Below are 17,282 nucleotides of genomic sequence, written 5' to 3' on the forward strand. Positions count from 1 at the left end.
ACATGGTATTAATACATGAATAGATGCAAGCAGTAAAACATTTTGTATCTTGCAATAGGTTTTGGTACAATGTGTCCCTTTTGGCCTTAATGTATTGTACCTGAAGCCTTATATGTCACAGTGATGTCTTTGGTAAGACCCTATAATTATTTTGAATAAATGCATGTGCACTTAATTTTGCATAAACACAGCCTTAAATCAGCTACAGATAATGATTCTTCAGACATGTGTTTTACTTAATGGCCCAAGTTTTCCTTCCTCAAAACACTGTTGGATATGCATTGTATGTAACAAACGTTAAAATATATATATAAAATTCATAATGTAAACAATGTATATTTAAAAACAAAGTGCTGGGATCTGACAGTCGTGTTAATCATCATCAGGAGAGTTCACATTCTAATGTTTCTTCTTCTGCACGTTCTCACTAACGCCCTTTTGTACTGGGTGTTTAGCATGATTCACACGGAACAATTTGAATGCCTAGATTGAAAAACTAACATTTCAAATGTGAATATAATAATATAACCTGTTGTACCATACAAAGTTGGTCATAATTAAGCATGTTTTTATGGCTGGAGTGACTTCATACCCACAAATAAATCTAGGCTAAGCTGAAATTTGAGTTTAGTGTAGTGTAGACCTGAGTTTAAAGCCTGTTAAAGAACTGATTTCTGAAGTGTATTACACATGACTGCATGCAAAACACCACTGGCAGATATGCAGGTTTTAAACATGAATACTGTAAAGTTCACATTCCTTTTGGCAGGTACAGTATGTACCTTCACCCACATGTGATGCATGTGATGACTAAATTTTAAATTAGTTTTGGTGAAATCAAAGGATTTCAGTAACACTGTATAATAGTTAGAGCTGTCCAAACAGCCATTACTAATCAGCTGCAACCCTAAGCAGGGTCACCTCTGAGCATGTGGGAGGGGAGCAGGTCCTCTCACACTAAATGCGTCTCCGCTGGAGGAATGGCGAGATGGGGCGTTACCACACACTAATGATGGCTCTGCCTCTTTGATCTCCATTGCACGCTTGTAAAGCTCTGCTGCCTTCTCGAAGTCACCCTCTTCATAGCTAGATTGAAATGTAAATTAAGAAATACAATTTATAACGTAACCAATAACATATTATTCATAATTAAACTTTTGCTAAATCTCACTCACTAATGTACCTTAGCACAGCCAGGTTTTTGAGAGTCTCCCCAACCCGTGGATGAGAGCGACCCAAACTGTCCTCGTAGATTTTCAGTGCTCGTTCATAAAGGGGCAAGGCATCGCTGTGCTTCTTCTGCCAAAGACACAAAAGAAATCACAGTTAGTTTTGCTCTGCATAATCTAAAATGTTAACAGTCAGTGAGATGACAAATAAAAATTTATACAAATCATTTAAATTCACTGGTTCAATACAAGTTAAATATGCTTATTATAAGTAATTTACTTGCTAGCAGAGGTAACTGCCCTTGCCTGCCTTTATTTACGATTACTGTTTTACATACTCATTCTATGTGCATCATAATATGTCGAAGGGGGGAAGAAAATTGTACTTTACATTTATTAATGTGAGAGTAAAAATGTAAATATATCATTTGATAGGATCACAACATAGATAATAAACATAAAGTTCAAAAAATTTAACCAGCTGTGTCTAAGATGCGGTACTCAAGAGTAGTACTCACATGCATTAGTAACTGTAAAAATCCCATATAAGTCATCATCTTTATTTATAAAGCAACCACAGCTGATGCAAAGCGCTTTACAGTGTTACTAGATAATATAAATACATATGATATAAATAAAAAACATAAAAAAGAAAAAGGCCAGGACAGGGGTTATATGCTCTCTTTTACGATTTCCTGTTATCAGTCGTCCAGCTGCAGATGTGAGAGCAATGACTGACTGACTCCCACATAAAGTGACATGCAGTAGTTCAGACGGGATGAAATAAAAGCATCGATCACTGTTTCAATGTGCTGTGTAGAAAGAACTGACTGACTGTTGCCAATCGCCTTGATGTATAATGTATAAGAAGTACTTTAATTTTGTGAATAAATGTTCATAATAATCTATTTTGATTTACATTTTCCTTAATGTAATGTTTTGAAGTCGGATATAGCTATTTTTTCTTAAGTAAGATGATCCCTTTTTTTTATTGAGGTATGCAATTCTGCAGTGCGCAGTTGAGACAACAGAAGCAGGGTAAGTCTCACCAGTTGGCAGTAGATTACTGCCAGGTTGACCAGTGCGGTGGCTACACTGGGGTGCTTGGGGCCAAAACTTTTTTCCCTGATTTCCAGCGAGAGCTCATAAAGTGGAACAGCCTTCTCTAGTTTCCCCTGAACAAAACACATGAAGTGAAATCATTTGCCTGATTCAAGATAACATCAACAGAAAGTATCATGTGAGTGCCATTTGTCTTACTCTGCGTTTATAGAGCATGGCGAGGTGTTTGAGTGTGTATGCCAGAGAAGGGTGGTCAGGAGACAAGGCTTTCTTGCGGATGTCTAGAGCCCTTTCATACATGTCCTCAGCTGCTTCATATTCTCTCCTTTCAGTGTGCAGTGCAGCCAGGTTGTTCAGTGACTGAGCACAGTCCGGGTGATCAGGACCGAGGACCCGCTGGCGCATCTCCAAAGAGCGGGTTAAAAACACCTTGGCTGCACTGGTGAGGGCAAAGAGAAGGATTTTAGTTGAGCTGATGGAATTTAAAAAAAACACACACACACATATTACTGATCATTTGAAGTACAGGTACTAGACTGGAACTATACACCGAGGGCATTGAGAATCTATAATATTATAAAGCAAAATCTGTGGACATGCTAGGTGCTGTTTCCTTACTCTAGGTTGTTCTGGAGGTAATAAAGAACACCCAGTTCATTTAAAGTTTTGGCACAGTCTGCAGAGTCTTTTCCTAGGGTCAGCTCTTCCAGCTGCAGGGCTCTGCGCCTCAACAAACTGAAGCCATACTGAAAGGAGGAGTAGATAAAAGACATCCAATATCTCTTATTAAAGGAGTATGACTAAGTGTGTAGGAATCTGAGAACGACACTCACCATATGACCTTTCTGTCGAGCAGTTTTCTGACGGATCTTCACAGACCTCTTCCTGAGTTTCTCTGCTTGTTCATACCTGAACAAAAGCACCAGATGTTAGCTCTTAAATGTGTTTCTTTAATTGGATCCTGACTTGTCAGAGTGTGATTTAGTCCTCTGAATTTTTTTAATAATCACAACAGCTGGTGTTTGTCTTTAATGAAGATATAGCCTGACTGAAACACCTGCAACTATTAACGGCAATTTCATAACATTAGCCCCAAGATAGTCCTGTTTACTTGTTTTGCTTCTGATAGAGCATGGCGAGTGACTCCAGTTCTCGAGCCACACTGGCATGCTCGGCGCCGTAGGCATTCTCGCTTATCTCAAGGGCTTGCTTGTACAGCTGCTCAGCATTTCCATACTTCTTCCATTGGACATAAACTCCAGCCAGCTGGTGCAGAGAGCGAGCTACACTGGGATGGTCTGGATCCAAGGCTGTCTCTCTAATCTCAAGAGACCTTTGTAAAGGTGCTACAGCCTAAACAAATAAAAAATAAACAGAATCAGACATATACACAATTACCATGAGCTCATTCTTAGCAGGAAAAAAAAAGACTAGACTTCTTCAGACAATGTAGGCAAAATTTAAGCCTTTTAAGACTAGGCAGGAAAAGATGTGTGGTGAGGAATAAACATAGTGTTTTTAATATTACAACCATTCACCCTACCTGACTAGGGAGGCCCAGATCTTTGAGGAAACGTCCCAAAGTCTCATACAGATTTGCGAGCCTGGTCATGCTGTCTTCACTCTCGCAGCTCTTCTCGTAGCGCTTCAGAGAGTCAAAATACTCGGTGGCCATGGAGCTTTTGTCTTTGCCGACATACTGCCAGTAGGCCAAGAGCTCAGAGAAATGACCCCTAAAAAACAAAACACACATCTTTGGCAAAGTAGCTGAAGAAATGCATCAGGCTTTGTGACAACGCCTCGTATGTATGCATGCTTTCAGGCAACACTAACATGTACCTCTTGTAGAGATTTTGAGAGACAAACAAGTTCAAGAGGCTGAGCTGCAGTTTAGGTTTGTCCTCCTCCTGCTGGAGCAGCCAGGGAAGTTCATCTGCGACACGCCACGTCACTCGATCCTGGCTAAAAACACACACACATATAGATTGATATGAGTTGTTCTGACAGAGCCGTGTGATTTGTGTGGATCTCTGCAGGACCTGAGTTGCTGGTTGAAGTAATGAATTAGTTTCTCTCTATAAGTGGTGGAGCTACTTCCTCCAGTCAGAAACTCTAGCCTCACAGCTTCCCAAGCCTGTCAGAAAAACAGAAAGATGAAAAATGCTAAATTGCAGCCTAATTCTATTATGCATTTTGTTTTTATTGATGCTGTTGTATCATTTTACCGACTAAGAAGCCTAATTACCTGTAGATGTTGAAACCTGATGAGTCCACAACGGAGTGTTACAATGCAGAGTCTGTTCAAGAGGTACAGCAGAGAGGACAGGACAGGCAACTCTACCTCTGGGAAAAGATCTAGTACCTCTGATTCACTCACTCCATTATGGCTGGCACATACAAGGCCCAGTATCTAAAGGCAGACAAAGAACAATCACCTATTCCTCTGCTACACATTGGAAAAAAACATCAAATAAAGAAAAATTTTCACATTCACATCAAAACCAGAAAGGGTATGTGTTTCTCTGATGCCAAATTAAATTACACACATATTTCAAACTAAAAGCAATAAGGACGGGAAAATCTGTGTTTAAGTCACCTCTCTCATAATGTGGCGCTCTCTGTCCGTGCAGAGAGAGTTCAATGTCATTTTGAGTGCCAGGCGGTAAAGTGACATGGTGTCCTGACACTGCAGACACTGCTCCAGGCTCTTCTCCAGCAACCCACAGGATCTACTGTTAGGAAGCAGCAAAACAAAACAAACAAAATCGAAGTTATTCAAAAAGAAAAAAAAAAGGTTACTATTTTGTGAAGCGAACAATTAAAATTAAAATAATTTAAAAGGGTCAAACAGGCTGTCCAACTCTGCAGAGGATACATGCTGGATTTGAAGGTTTTTATTTTTTTTCATTCATTTACTTCTTTATTTTTTTTTTTAAATAATGTATTTATAATTGTGAAAGCAGAGGTGGCGAACCTGGTAATCATCCTTGCCAGCAGTGTGACATATAATGCATTGCATGTCGATGCACAGCGACAGTGCCTTTCCAGCTTCTTCTCCTGAAACAAAATACACACATTCCGGTATCACAATCTTTAAAAAACAAACAAACATACTGCTGCTAAGGATTTTTAAATGTCTTTGAAGGACCTTGTGAAGGGGTCACAACTGACCTGATCCCTAGTAAGTTTGAGATCCATGCTCTGGCACTCTGCATTGACTATACTCCTGACCTCTCTGGGACTCAGTGGGTCTAAGTGGAGTGTGGGCCACAACCTAAACACACAAAGTCGCAGAAAAGCATATGAATAGCCATTTTGACCAATACTGGGATACTGGGAATTCACCGATTGTGTATTACCTCCAAGCCTGAGGACAAGTCTCTACATTGACAGACACCACCACTCTGACATTGACAGGCAGAGGGTCAATTAGCCACTTCATGTGTTTTTCTGCTTGCTAGAGCAAAAGGGGACAAACAGTAGTACAGACAAAAATATACAGCAGAGAGTAAACCCAGCTGAGTTGAATTTTGAATTTTATATAGTTGTAGAGGCTGTTAACCTGTATTTGGTCAATGGAGTCAATGATGATGATAATGTTTCCTTGATGGCGCGCTGACAGTCTTTCAAGCCAGCGGGGAAACTCTTCTAAGATCTTACTGGGCTCCATGGATAAGCCGGAAATGGACCAGAAGTGCTGCAGCAGCTGTTTGAAAACAGACAGAAATAAAAACTGTTTCTTTCAGTAGTTTAATAATGCAGAGTCATCAGTGTAAGAAAGCATTAACAAGAAGCAATCAGAGATATCCCTTACTTTAACTGTGAGGCGTTTGATAATGAGAACTGGCTCTGAGCTTGTTGAAAGTGGCCGACCAACAAAATGATACAGAAACAAGGTGTTGGGGGATTGTTTCTGCTGGAGCTCGATCCTGAAGAGAATTCAAGACTAATTAGCAAAGCAGGCAAAGCATGCAAAAGGTCCAGAATATTCCAGATCATTAAAAAGAACATACTTGTCCATTTAATATATAATATAAAACAAGATTCTTTTTCCCAAGGGTGCAAGAGTGTTGGCCTGAAGTGATTGGAGAGTTCAATTCAATTCAGTTTTATTTATATTTTGCCAAATCACAACAACAGTTTCTTCAAGGCGCTTTATATTGTAAGGTAAAGACCCTACAACAATACAAAGAAAACAGAGAAGGTTGAACGGTTATAATTACTTTGTAACATTTCTAAATGTACTGCTTAAAAGTTTGGAAACCTATTAAAGACTTACAACAGTTTTATTTAAGAGGAATTCATGACGGATACGTTATAATTAACTGAAGAAATTAGTTCTTACCATTTGGAGAGTAAAAGAGATTTTCCTGAGCCTGGACCCCCAGATACCAGGAGAGGTGGTGTTGGAGGGGGAGCAGCTATCATGTCATTCAAACGATCTATATACTGAGGTCATTGATGCATCACAGCATTAGTAATATCAATGAAAAGTAGGATTTGAAGACAAAATCAAAAGATTGAAGGGATCAGTAAGAACTGAAGTACCTTCTGGAAGCTTAATTGTGAGGTGGTGCCGCTACAAGCCTGTTGATAGGCCTCGATCTGCTCCTGCTCATCATGTAGGTCCCACAGCACATCTCCCGAGTCTTCTTCGCACCCCTCGTCCATCCCAGAGTCCTTAGACTCAACGTCTGCTACTTCAAGACACAGCAACTCCTGGATGAAGCAGGAAAGAAAAAAAAATCAGACAAAAAAAGGTTTCAGTTTTAATTCTTATACCACAGACTTTAAGCTTTGTGAATTGATAAAAATAAGGATGTTAAAAGACAGTCTGTACCTGCTTGATGATTTTCTCTAGCTGAGCATAAATCAGACTGGCCCCCTCCTCTGCAGAGCCACTATGATCCACTACCTAGTAATGTTCAAAACAGGTTTGGGACAGACACAGTATTAGATTGCATTTAAAGACAATAAACAGAAAAATATCAGCTTTTTCTCCACAGTTATTATTTTATTTATACTGATGCATTGCATGAAATGGGTTGAAACTAAAAAAATTTTTTTCTAAACTTATTAACCATATAAGTACCTTGATTTTAGCAGCCTTGTCTGCAGCATTGACCCGTTCGAGCAGTTGCCTGATGGGTCCATTTAAATTGTGATCTTCTTCGGTCCTAAGATACAGCACCAATGGACGGCCATCTGGATTCTTAACAAAAGCCTCTTCACAATCCTCCACCACAGAGCTACGGCAATGTATTATGCATGAATATTAAACACAAACCTTCGTTAATCTTTCGAGAAAAAAATAATTTGTGTGCAATCTTTATTATAAGGTTATCAATTTCCTAAACTCACCATACCTAGGGACAGTAGATTTGAGAAGAAGAACACACAGAGAACTCCTTTCAATCTCCTGCTTGCGCTCTACAGCGTATGAAGCCGCATTCTCCTCTGGGAAGAAGACATTAAGGTAGAAATGGCCTAGACTCTCACATATTCGCCGCAATACAGAGGTGTGTTTCTGCAATTAAAACATTAAGCACAGTTTTCCCAGACCTGATTAATAATAAGGTAGAAGGTTATAATAAGGTTAAAGGTATTTTTCACAAAAACTGCCATTTTAAACCCACAATCCCACACACAGATTTTCTCAAAGATAAAATCAAGTTTTGTTTTTTCTTTTAATTTGATTCAATTAAAATTCTATGAGTGGATCTGACTCAATGAAATACAAAATGTCCAAAATTAAAAAGAAAAAAAAAATCCAAATAATGATTTTACTGGCATATTTATCGAGTCATTCATTTTTATCTTAGCTTAGTTCAGCCTTTCATAATATAACGCTACAGTCCTATCACTGTGTTACCTTAAGCCATGTCCAAGAAACAGCCACGTAAAAGTGGGCAACGTTATAGTGGTACAACAACATCACATGAAAACAGAATATTTACAGTTTTTACAGTGCTCATCTTACCGACCTTTATAAATATATCCAGCTCAGCTTTGGTCTCCTGGGTGAAGATCAAGTAGCAGCGGACTGTGTTGCTCCACAAGGCCTGGGGAACGTGAGGTGACACCTGCAACAGACTCGCCACAGCAGCATCCCAATCATCTGACAAAGACAGACACATATGGTAAAATATACAAGTCATGCCCATGAAGAGATTAGTGAATATGTGCTTCAAAAATACCTGCTTGCAAACAGAATGATGTTAATAAAAAAAATCACAATAACTAGGTCATCTAGAGGTCAGTTTCTCAGAAACACTCTCTTCCCTCTCAAAGTTTCCTTACCTCTGCTCACATTAGCAAAGGGCCCTTCCACATCTATTAAACTGTGTGCAAACTCTGGTCCTCTGAATGTTTGTTGCAATTGCATCATGCTGCCCATAGAGGGCTCACTTCCCAGCACACCGCCAGTCCAGTACTCGCACTGTGTTCCTGTAGCTGAAGACATTTAATAAATCACTGTGGTGTTTTATCATCATATTTGCTGGACAGGAAAACTTATGCAGAACCGATTGATGGCTTAATAACAAAAAGTCCCCAATAGTGTGAATTTTTGTCTTACCAGTGACAGTGGTTTGGTTGTCATCAGAATCTGAGTCATTTGGGTCATAAACCTGGATTCCCTGAGCCTGTAACTGTTGAAGTTTGGCTTCCAAGTCCCTTTTAGCCCGCAGGAGATCCTGTATCTCCTTTTCTTTTGTCTCCCGGAAAATCTGGTGGTGATTTTGCCAAAAGGTTAAAGCTGCAAATGTGAATACTAGAAAGAATGCAATGCCACAATCGTTCTCAAACTGTGAGGCACAGAGCTGTGTCAGGGCTTGGACAACCAGAGCCAAAATTTTGGGTCAACTAAGATGAATGGATGTTATTGTACTTTTATCATACTTTGACTTTGACTTCAAATTTGATCATTTTATGCTGGTTTATTGTTGATGATTGTAAAAGAAAGACATGTGAGGTATTAGGGGGAACTTTCACCCTCTTGTGAAATGAGGCGTGATGCAGTGTACTAGTGCTGTGGGATACTGCAAATTTTAGTACAGATCCGATACCAAACAAACGCAGGGTCAGTATTTCTGATACTTTTAACCTATAAAGCCAGATTGTGTAGCGGAGAGCAATGTGTCAATAAATGTGTCAATAAATTTACAAATTCTATACAAACACATTTTAATGACCACTAAGATTTAGACATTTTCCATAGTGGGCACTGTTTGAGGATGTTTGATCACTAGTATCAATCTGATAACAATACCAACTTTGGTATTAATCTGCCTACGTCTATGATGTACCTTAAACTGACGTTTTACTTTGTCCCTGTCATGTTCAAATGTGGCAGCCCTCTCCATAGCTTGATATTTTGCCTCAAGAGCACTCTCTTTCTCTCTGAGGATCTTCTGGTAGGTCTTCTGCAGAGCCTGTGGTGACATTGAAAATAGCAGCATCCCACCGTCACATTAAATCATCCAAAGCCCACAACTTTTTCAGTGAAGTTAGAATAAGCCTTGTGCATTTTGTTCATTATCACCTGCAGCTCTGCTCTCAGCCTCTTGTTCTCCTCATCCAGCTTTGCTTCCTTCTTTTGCATGGATGAGATCTCGTTGTTCTTGCTGACACGGAAGATTTCGTACTCTTTACGGAGTCTTTCATACTCTGCAGCATACTCTAGATCCACAGATGCTGTGGATTTGAAACTGGCCCCAATCACACGAGGTCCTCGGCGGAAAGAGCTGCGCAGTAATCGGGCTTTGGGCTTCACCTCGACGGGTATCTCACAGGCTTCCCCGCCTTCACCCCCATACCCGTCCTCGATAACCTCCCCTGGGCTCACCATAGAGGATGCGGTGCCCATGGTGGCCAAATAAGTTGGAGAAAAAGAACTGCTCAACTTTTTTCGATGCTCATAGCTGCTCCTGTGTAATAAAAGACGGGGCGGGATGGAGTGTCAATTAAGGAAATCTTTTTTTGATGGTTTGTCACTGGCATTTCTGATCTTTAAGTTGTTTTTTTCCAGGCCGTCTCGTAAAACAACAACAAGCAAAAGGCTAAGCTCTTTCCACAAAAGCAACAGGTAGCATTAGAATTATTTGTATTTATTTATTCATGTATTTATTATTAAGAACTGAAAAAATGACAAAGCAACGCGTTTGCAGTTACTATCGAAATGGGTTTAAGCATACCCGACTAATAGCAACAAATCCAGATGAACTTAGTTAGCTTCGTTAACATTAAGTTTTGGAGCGGTTCAACACCCTAACTGCGTCATTTATTAATGTAAAAACTAAAGCAACGGCACAGTAAAGTGTTTTAGCTGAGAAGAAAACTGCCTACACGCCCAAGTTTGGCAAATGAAGGTTAAACAAATAGCTACACTCACGGTCCGCTCCCCTCACAGCTTCTTCCTGGCTGCCTTGGTAACAAGGAGAAAATACGGGTACCCGCACAAGTCAAAAACAACAGAAGTTTATTCCCCTCAAAGGTATGGGAATTACCCCATCTCTCGGTAATCAAAGAATTGCGTTTCATGATGTAATAAAATCTGCCCCAACACGTAGTGCTTAAAACATTGTTGTTTTTATCATCATCGTCATCTTCTTTGAGCTGCTCCCTTTAGGAGTCGCCACAGTGGATCATCTGCCTCCAGCTCACCCTATAGTTTGCATCCTCCTCTCTCACACTAACCTTCTACAGGTCCTGCTTCTCCACGTCCACGAATCTTCTTTGTGGTCTTCCTCTTTTCCTCTTGCCTGGCACTCCCATATTCACCCCGTACCCAGGAAATACATCATCTATGCCTCCTCTGCGCATTTCACTTTGACTGACCAGGTCAAAGTAGGTCTCACTACCATCTTGTAAACCTTTCTGAAACAAATTACAACATTTTACTTCATGTAATAGGTTTACTTTATAGTCTACATCATCAGGTCTGCTCTTTTAAAAACTGTGTTAAAACTACTCTATCAGTTGGTTCAATGTTCTACTTGTGTCAAATATCAAATAAGGTATTTATATTGTTTATTTTACTATGACATAATCTACAATCACAAAACCAACTGTTCTGTGTGTTTGTCACCATCAAGTGGTCGATTTGATCTGCTGCAAACTTCTTCAATCTTAGACAAATACTCTGAAGAAAGTTACGAGCAAACTATTTAATATTCAGATGATTAATTTTATTTTCAAAATAAGCGATAATTAGGTGCTAAAGCTTCTAAATGAGGTACACTTTTTGTAAAGTGGACAAAACCCCCAACAACACACAGAGAACCTTCAACTTCCTGACACAAAGAAACCAAACCTGTAAAATAGCGTTTCACCTGGGAGGCCTGAGCAGTTGTGCTGCATATTTTACACTACTGAGGCCATTATAAACACACCATTTAGATTTCTGAAAATGTGCACATTCTTCTTCTTGTTTTGATCCCAACAACATCACAAAAGCTAAAACAGTGGCATGCTTATCACGTTGTTGCATCATCTATTTTTAGCAACATTTTGTAGGTGTTAAGGCACTGAAAGCACCACACTATCTATATCCTTAACCCTCTGTCTCATTTTATAATGTACCACGTGGCTCCACTAGGTAACGCATTTAGACTGCAGAAAGGAAACTTTAGCAGTCCACAGTTCTACTGCTGAATAATGCAGTTGCCTAATAACGCTTCTGCATCTGATGTGGATTTAACCTCTTGGCATTCTTACCAGACCCCCCCCCCCCCCCCACACACACACACACACACTCACACTATTTCTTAACAATGAAATGTGATTATTAAAGTAGGGTTTTTTTGTCATGAAAACCAGGATTCTTTATTCAAACTTTGAACTCTGGAACCAAAATAGACTGCAAGAGGCAACAATTGTTTTTACTTCCGCTGAGGTCACAGACTTTCAGTTACCTTTTGTGAGACAAATAAAGTATCGTAAAGCAGAAGCTTAGATGTTTCACTCCTTTGGGGATAAGATTTCTGAGTAATTCAGAGAATAAAAATTAAAAATAGAATAAAATAAAAACAGAATTTCAAAAAATGTAAATAAATTTCAAAAAATGTCTCAGTCTTCAGTGCCAGAAAGCTAACAGGTCCCAAACTGACAAATTATCTTTGACCTATTATAGTTCCCTAAACAAGTACTGGCTAATTCTGACAATTTCAAAGTCGATGAATCAGGGGAAGTGCAGTTTGTCTGATTTGCGGTTAGGTGCTATAGGAACCACGCTGATGTTTTTAACATGGTTAGCATTACCTCCATTTTTTCCCCCGTTTGCATTTTTTATATGACATCTTCCCTATTTTTACAGAACAGCTTAAGAAATGTTTTCCTGTATAGACGATTCAAAAAGAAATACATGACAGGATCCAGTATACCACTGATACAGGTGAGTGCAGATGTTATCTGATTGGCTTTTCTCAGCCCCTCAGTAATATTTCCAAAGCTCTGCTGTTGAATGTAGATTATTCTGCACACATGGTAGGGCACAAATGCGAACAGGAAGTTCATCACAATAAGTATAATCATTTTTATAGCTTTGTCTTTCACCGGTCGTTCTTCATTTTGCTGCACTGTTCTTAGTTTCAGCAGGATCAGTATGTATGAAACCACTATAGTGACGAGGGGAATTGCAAATGCCACAATAGTGGAAATTAAAGCTGTTGGATTTGTCTTTTCTAAGTACAGTTTGTTACAAATGCCAGATGAGTTGGTTTGTTTTCTTCCAGAAAAGAGTGTAGGACTCATGCAAACAATAACTATCACCCACAGTATGCCAACCGCTACATTTGCATACAAAGGCTTCCTGAATGATTGTGACTTTAAAGGTATAACCACAGCCAGAAGCCTGTCCAGGCTGATGAAACTCATCAAGTAGAGGCTGCAGTACATGTTTAGATAGAACAAGAAGCCTAACAGCTGACAGATGATGTGTCCAAAGGGCCAGTGGTTATCAGATAGGTGGTAAATTATGCGCATGGGTAAGACGAGGACATAAGATATGTCGGCTACAGAGAGGTTTCTCAGGAAGACTCTTGATGGAGATGTGCTTTTCTGGTGAAAGAAGGCCCACAGAGCCAAGATGTTCCCAGGCACTGCGATGATGAAAATCAGGATGTAAAAAATGGAAAGAGAATAATTCCACAGAGCTCCAGAAGTGCCATAGAAGCTCTCTCCCTCCTCCCCGGAAACATTCATAGTTGTTGCGCAGAGGATCGGCCTGGTCCAGCACAAATTAGACACAAACAGCCTGTTATAACGATTGACAGCCACATGATAGCCTTCGTTCACTCACATGATGTTTTAGTGACTTTTAAAATTATCATAATGAAACTAAGAATGCAAATAGAAAAATGTGACATAACGTTATAAAATCATATGCAGAATCATGTGTGTATTACACATTAGAAAGAGGAACTACTCTTGCGGAACGTCAGTGTAACAAGCAAGCAGGATTACATTTTCATTAACATCAACAAAAGAATAATTACATTCAAGAGGTACTTTTTTTGCTAGTATAGCATATAAAAATGCTATATAGTAGAACTAACATATCACTGTGTATGTGTCTGTGTGTACATACGTAAAAGGTAAAATCAACCAGAACATGAAAAAAGTCAACCAATCATAAACTATAACAATCTAATTAAATGTATACTGATAATGATACTGCCTTTAAAACCCAGTTAGCGACTTTGTAACTTCATTTGCCAAAGACACTTTGCTCTGTTGCAGAAAAATTCATTTGCATGTTCACTTAAACAATAAAGTGTACCAAACATGGCTACATGACTAAGTACAAAATTATTAGAGCTTATATGTTAGTGAATTACCTAAATGTTTGATAGTTTAATCCAAATGTAGGGTAACTCCAAACTGACAATAATCATAAATCATCTCCTTACCTGTAACAGTAATGCAGAGCCGTGTTTTGCCACCAGTCGAATAGCAATGATGTGCGCACAGGATACGGGCGAAGAAGAAGTGAGAAGTGAGAAGTTGCATATCTAGTTTTGTATTTACACACAACTACCATCTGTGAATCAGCCCAATAGGAAACCACAAAGAACTTGAAAAAGCCACGGAAGCCTGATGCACTACAAGCATGCAAGTCTTTATTACTACTCCAACACACTTTTGTCTTTATTACATAGTTTCTTTATAGCATGATTTAAAGCTTTACAAAAAAAATGAGAGAAAATCAAATATTTACAAAATCTATCTGTGCAAACGTCGTCTTTTACACCACTCTCCTAAAGTAATCAAAAGGCATGCATACAAATAAACTTTGGTATGTTAACAAAACTACTTTTTTTCTTAGTAGAAGCTTTTATGTACACGTGGTAGAACAGGTTTATCACTTTGACTTAAGTACATTTAAACAACAATACATGTTAACTTAACAAACCGAAACCAGCAGTGCAAACACTGAGGTCAACACTTCGGCCATCCACACAGATTGCATGTAAATTCCCCTAAAAGGTCATGACTGAGTTAGGCTTGAAGTGAGTCATTATACAACAACTTTGGCAAATAGGCACAATAAAATGAAAACTTTTATTATTTAGTATACCTGTTGTAAATCTGTAAAATAAACCGGCAGTTCAAATGGGTGGAAACATGAGAAAATACTCTTAAAAAACTAAAGTTACTAATGAGTTTAAAATGTCTGTATACATCGTGTATACATTCAGAAAAAGGCATTTACAAGGGCAGCGTCGAATGTCCGGCAACATAGGAAATATAGAAGATTAAATATACTACGGTTATTCAATCTCTTGTTTCAAAAAAATATAACACAATTTTTTTTTTACATGATATTTTGTGATTGTACATCAACTCTCTATTCCCTACTCATAGCTACAGCAAGAAAATACATTTTTGAACACCATGAAAGCCTTCCACTTCAGCTACAAAGTGGCAACACTAAATCGTTTATAGTTACATTGCAAAATATTCTGTCATCTGGAACGCCTTCAAGAGAGAATCGATATCCAAGTAAGCATGATCCAAAATGTGAAAATGAAGATAAAAGTAGCAGTGTGTGAATGCCAGTGTCAAAGGAAAAACATGATTTGAGTCCATCACTTAATACTTTTACAAAAAAAAAAAAAACTTTAATAAAAAGAAAATGAACAACAATCCAAAACCAATATAAAATATGATCAGGTCTACCTGCTATGCTGTAAAAGCCAGAGGGGTGATAATGGGGCTAAGTAGTGTCCTTAGCTGCTGTGGCTGTTGGGATGGAGGATTTGCCGCTGCTGCCGTTGTGGGACCTGTAGCTGGTGAAGCTGGGGGTGTGTATGGTGCGGATGCTCTTTCCACCTGGGCCCAAAGGTGTGGGCGACAGAGGGGAGGGGGAAGAGGATGAGGAGGAGGAGGAGAATGAAGAGGAGGAGGAGTGGACTCGACCATTCTGCGAGGAAAACGAGAGAGCTTTACCTGTGTGCTGTGAGGGTGTGGGAAGTTTGAGGGATCCGTTTGACAGGGAGGGGATATGGGTGGAAGGTAGGGAGCTGGAACGAGGTGGGTGAGAGGACAGAATGGAGGACTTTGTCACAAAGGAGGAAGAGGAAGAAGGGTTAATGGGGTTAGTAGCATCTGAATTCTGTGTGGACTGGGAGCTGCCTTTAGTAGAGCTAGGATAAAAAGCAGGGATTTTAGAGATGGGTATAGTAGGGGAAGTCGTTTTATGATCCCCTCCCACTCTTTTAGCACTTCCGTTAGCCTGTAAACAGAGATGCCAAAACAGATACTTGTTGTCAAAAAAAGAAAACTGGTAAAATAATACAATTAAAAAAGGCAAGACAATGTTAAACAAAACTACAAGTTAATTACATGGACAGACACTATGACTACACAAGCATTAATATAACTAAGACAGAACTAAAAGACACCAAAAAACAAAACAAAAAAAACCAATAAAAATACCCAGATACAAAAGCTGTCTTTTTTTTTTACTGGGTTGCACAAAAGGTGAGAAACTGAACTGACAGACATGTTACCAAGAAACAGAACCAGGCAAAGGTTAGACAGTGCAATGGCAGACAGGATGGGTCTCTCTACAGAGTGGCTGTTTGTTAGAGGGATTGTTAGGCCTTGGGAAGAGTGTTGGAGACATTTCAGAGAATAGATACGCGTAAGAGGTCCGGAGAGAATTAGGTAATAGGGTTAGGTGTTTGAAGAGTGATAGCAGATAGGGGAAAATGTGGGCCAGTGTTCCAGTGAAAGTGACGATGCAAGGTGGGTGGGTTATGCCGAAGTCTTGACGGTAAGAGAATGTATCACCTTGGGGTTAAGTAAGCTGTGCAGTGATGTTGGGTTTGAGCAGAGGTGCATTGTGAGAAGGGAGGAGCATAGCCAAAAAATGTTTTTAAAAAGTCAGATAAGTTTGTATCAAACATAGCCATAAGCATCTTAGGGCTTGGCAACACTGTTTAGGAACTCAGCTGTGATGGGAATTGGAGATGTGATGACAACTCAGATGATGACAGGATAGGATTCCGTTTGTCTCCGCCTTTTTTCCTTCTTTTTTTTTTTTTAGCCACCAACACAGTGAAAACCATGAGCAGTGTGGACATGCAGAAGCATACAGTACAGTGATGTTATGGGGATAACAGTCAAGAGTCAAACATGCCTTCGTGTCAGAGCAGACTCGAGAGAAACGTGAACAGATCCACAGTCGCCACTATCGTGACTTTTTTTTTTCCACAACACTTGAAACCTCACAGCTTTGGAAGTCTTCCCACCCCCACCCTCCCTCATATGCCACATGCTTTCGATTCCCTATATTTGTTCCCTGTAGTCTCTGTTAAGACCCTACAGTAAAACTACCTGTCGGAACTGCCTCTGAGCGTCCTGCAGTTTTTGCTGTTTTCCTGCTTTGTCAGTTGTACCCGGTGACTGCCTGGACTTCGCAGACAAAGGGACGGGCATCCGACTAGTAGGGGAAGCGACACTGGTATTCTGCAGGGGATCCAAATGAAAAACAAAACAGAAAATAAAAAAAAAGATAGAAAAAACACACCAAATAGGAAGTATGAA

At 39.5% G+C, this 17,282-nt stretch overlaps 3 protein-coding genes across 23 annotated transcripts in view; all 3 read right to left on the bottom strand.

The window, feature by feature from the left end:
• Window positions 1-7: 7 nt before the first annotated feature.
• Window positions 8-10,663, bottom strand: nphp3 (nephronophthisis 3). 2 transcript variants are annotated; one of them, XM_026179740.1, is made up of 28 exons: window positions 10,624-10,663; window positions 9,775-10,159; window positions 9,539-9,664; window positions 8,809-8,959; window positions 8,532-8,684; window positions 8,216-8,349; window positions 7,598-7,758; window positions 7,324-7,480; window positions 7,072-7,146; window positions 6,780-6,950; window positions 6,577-6,680; window positions 6,046-6,160; window positions 5,794-5,937; window positions 5,591-5,688; window positions 5,403-5,505; window positions 5,206-5,288; window positions 4,828-4,963; window positions 4,477-4,641; window positions 4,271-4,365; window positions 4,071-4,193; window positions 3,775-3,964; window positions 3,343-3,584; window positions 3,065-3,140; window positions 2,850-2,977; window positions 2,430-2,670; window positions 2,219-2,344; window positions 1,184-1,299; window positions 8-1,086 (listed from the first exon to the last, which is right to left on the bottom strand). In XM_026179740.1, exons 2-28 carry the CDS (start codon window positions 10,096-10,098, stop codon window positions 918-920), a joined length of 3,906 nt encoding a protein of 1,301 aa, XP_026035525.1. In that variant the 5' UTR covers window positions 10,099-10,159; window positions 10,624-10,663; the 3' UTR covers window positions 8-917. The 2 variants fall into 2 exon arrangements, with proteins under 2 accessions (XP_026035525.1, XP_026035526.1); XM_026179741.1 differs by lacking the exon at window positions 10,624-10,663 and adding an exon at window positions 10,427-10,598.
• A 1,370-nt stretch (window positions 10,664-12,033) lies between these two features.
• On the bottom strand, window positions 12,034-15,292 carry LOC113029095 (uracil nucleotide/cysteinyl leukotriene receptor). The gene is made up of 2 exons (XM_026179713.1): window positions 14,141-15,292; window positions 12,034-13,455 (listed from the first exon to the last, which is right to left on the bottom strand). Exons 1-2 carry the CDS (start codon window positions 14,269-14,271, stop codon window positions 12,519-12,521), a joined length of 1,068 nt encoding a protein of 355 aa, XP_026035498.1. The 5' UTR covers window positions 14,272-15,292; the 3' UTR covers window positions 12,034-12,518.
• A 60-nt stretch (window positions 15,293-15,352) lies between these two features.
• kiaa1217 (KIAA1217 ortholog) overlaps window positions 15,353-17,282 on the bottom strand; it is a 102,943-nt gene continuing 101,013 nt past the window's right edge. For 19 of the 20 annotated variants that reach the window (XM_026179749.1, XM_026179751.1, XM_026179754.1 and 16 more), the window contains 2 exons: window positions 17,073-17,204; window positions 15,353-15,966 (listed from right to left, as the gene is read on the bottom strand). In XM_026179749.1, coding sequence (XP_026035534.1) covers window positions 15,448-15,966; window positions 17,073-17,204 — 651 coding nt within the window. In that variant the 3' untranslated portion in view covers window positions 15,353-15,447. The remainder of the gene's footprint in view (window positions 15,967-17,072; window positions 17,205-17,282) is intronic. The other variant, XM_026179752.1, reaches the window with a different exon arrangement.

This window comes from Astatotilapia calliptera, chromosome 9 (genome assembly GCF_900246225.1).
Source record: "Astatotilapia calliptera chromosome 9, fAstCal1.2, whole genome shotgun sequence".
NCBI lineage: Eukaryota > Metazoa > Chordata > Actinopteri > Cichliformes > Cichlidae > Astatotilapia > Astatotilapia calliptera.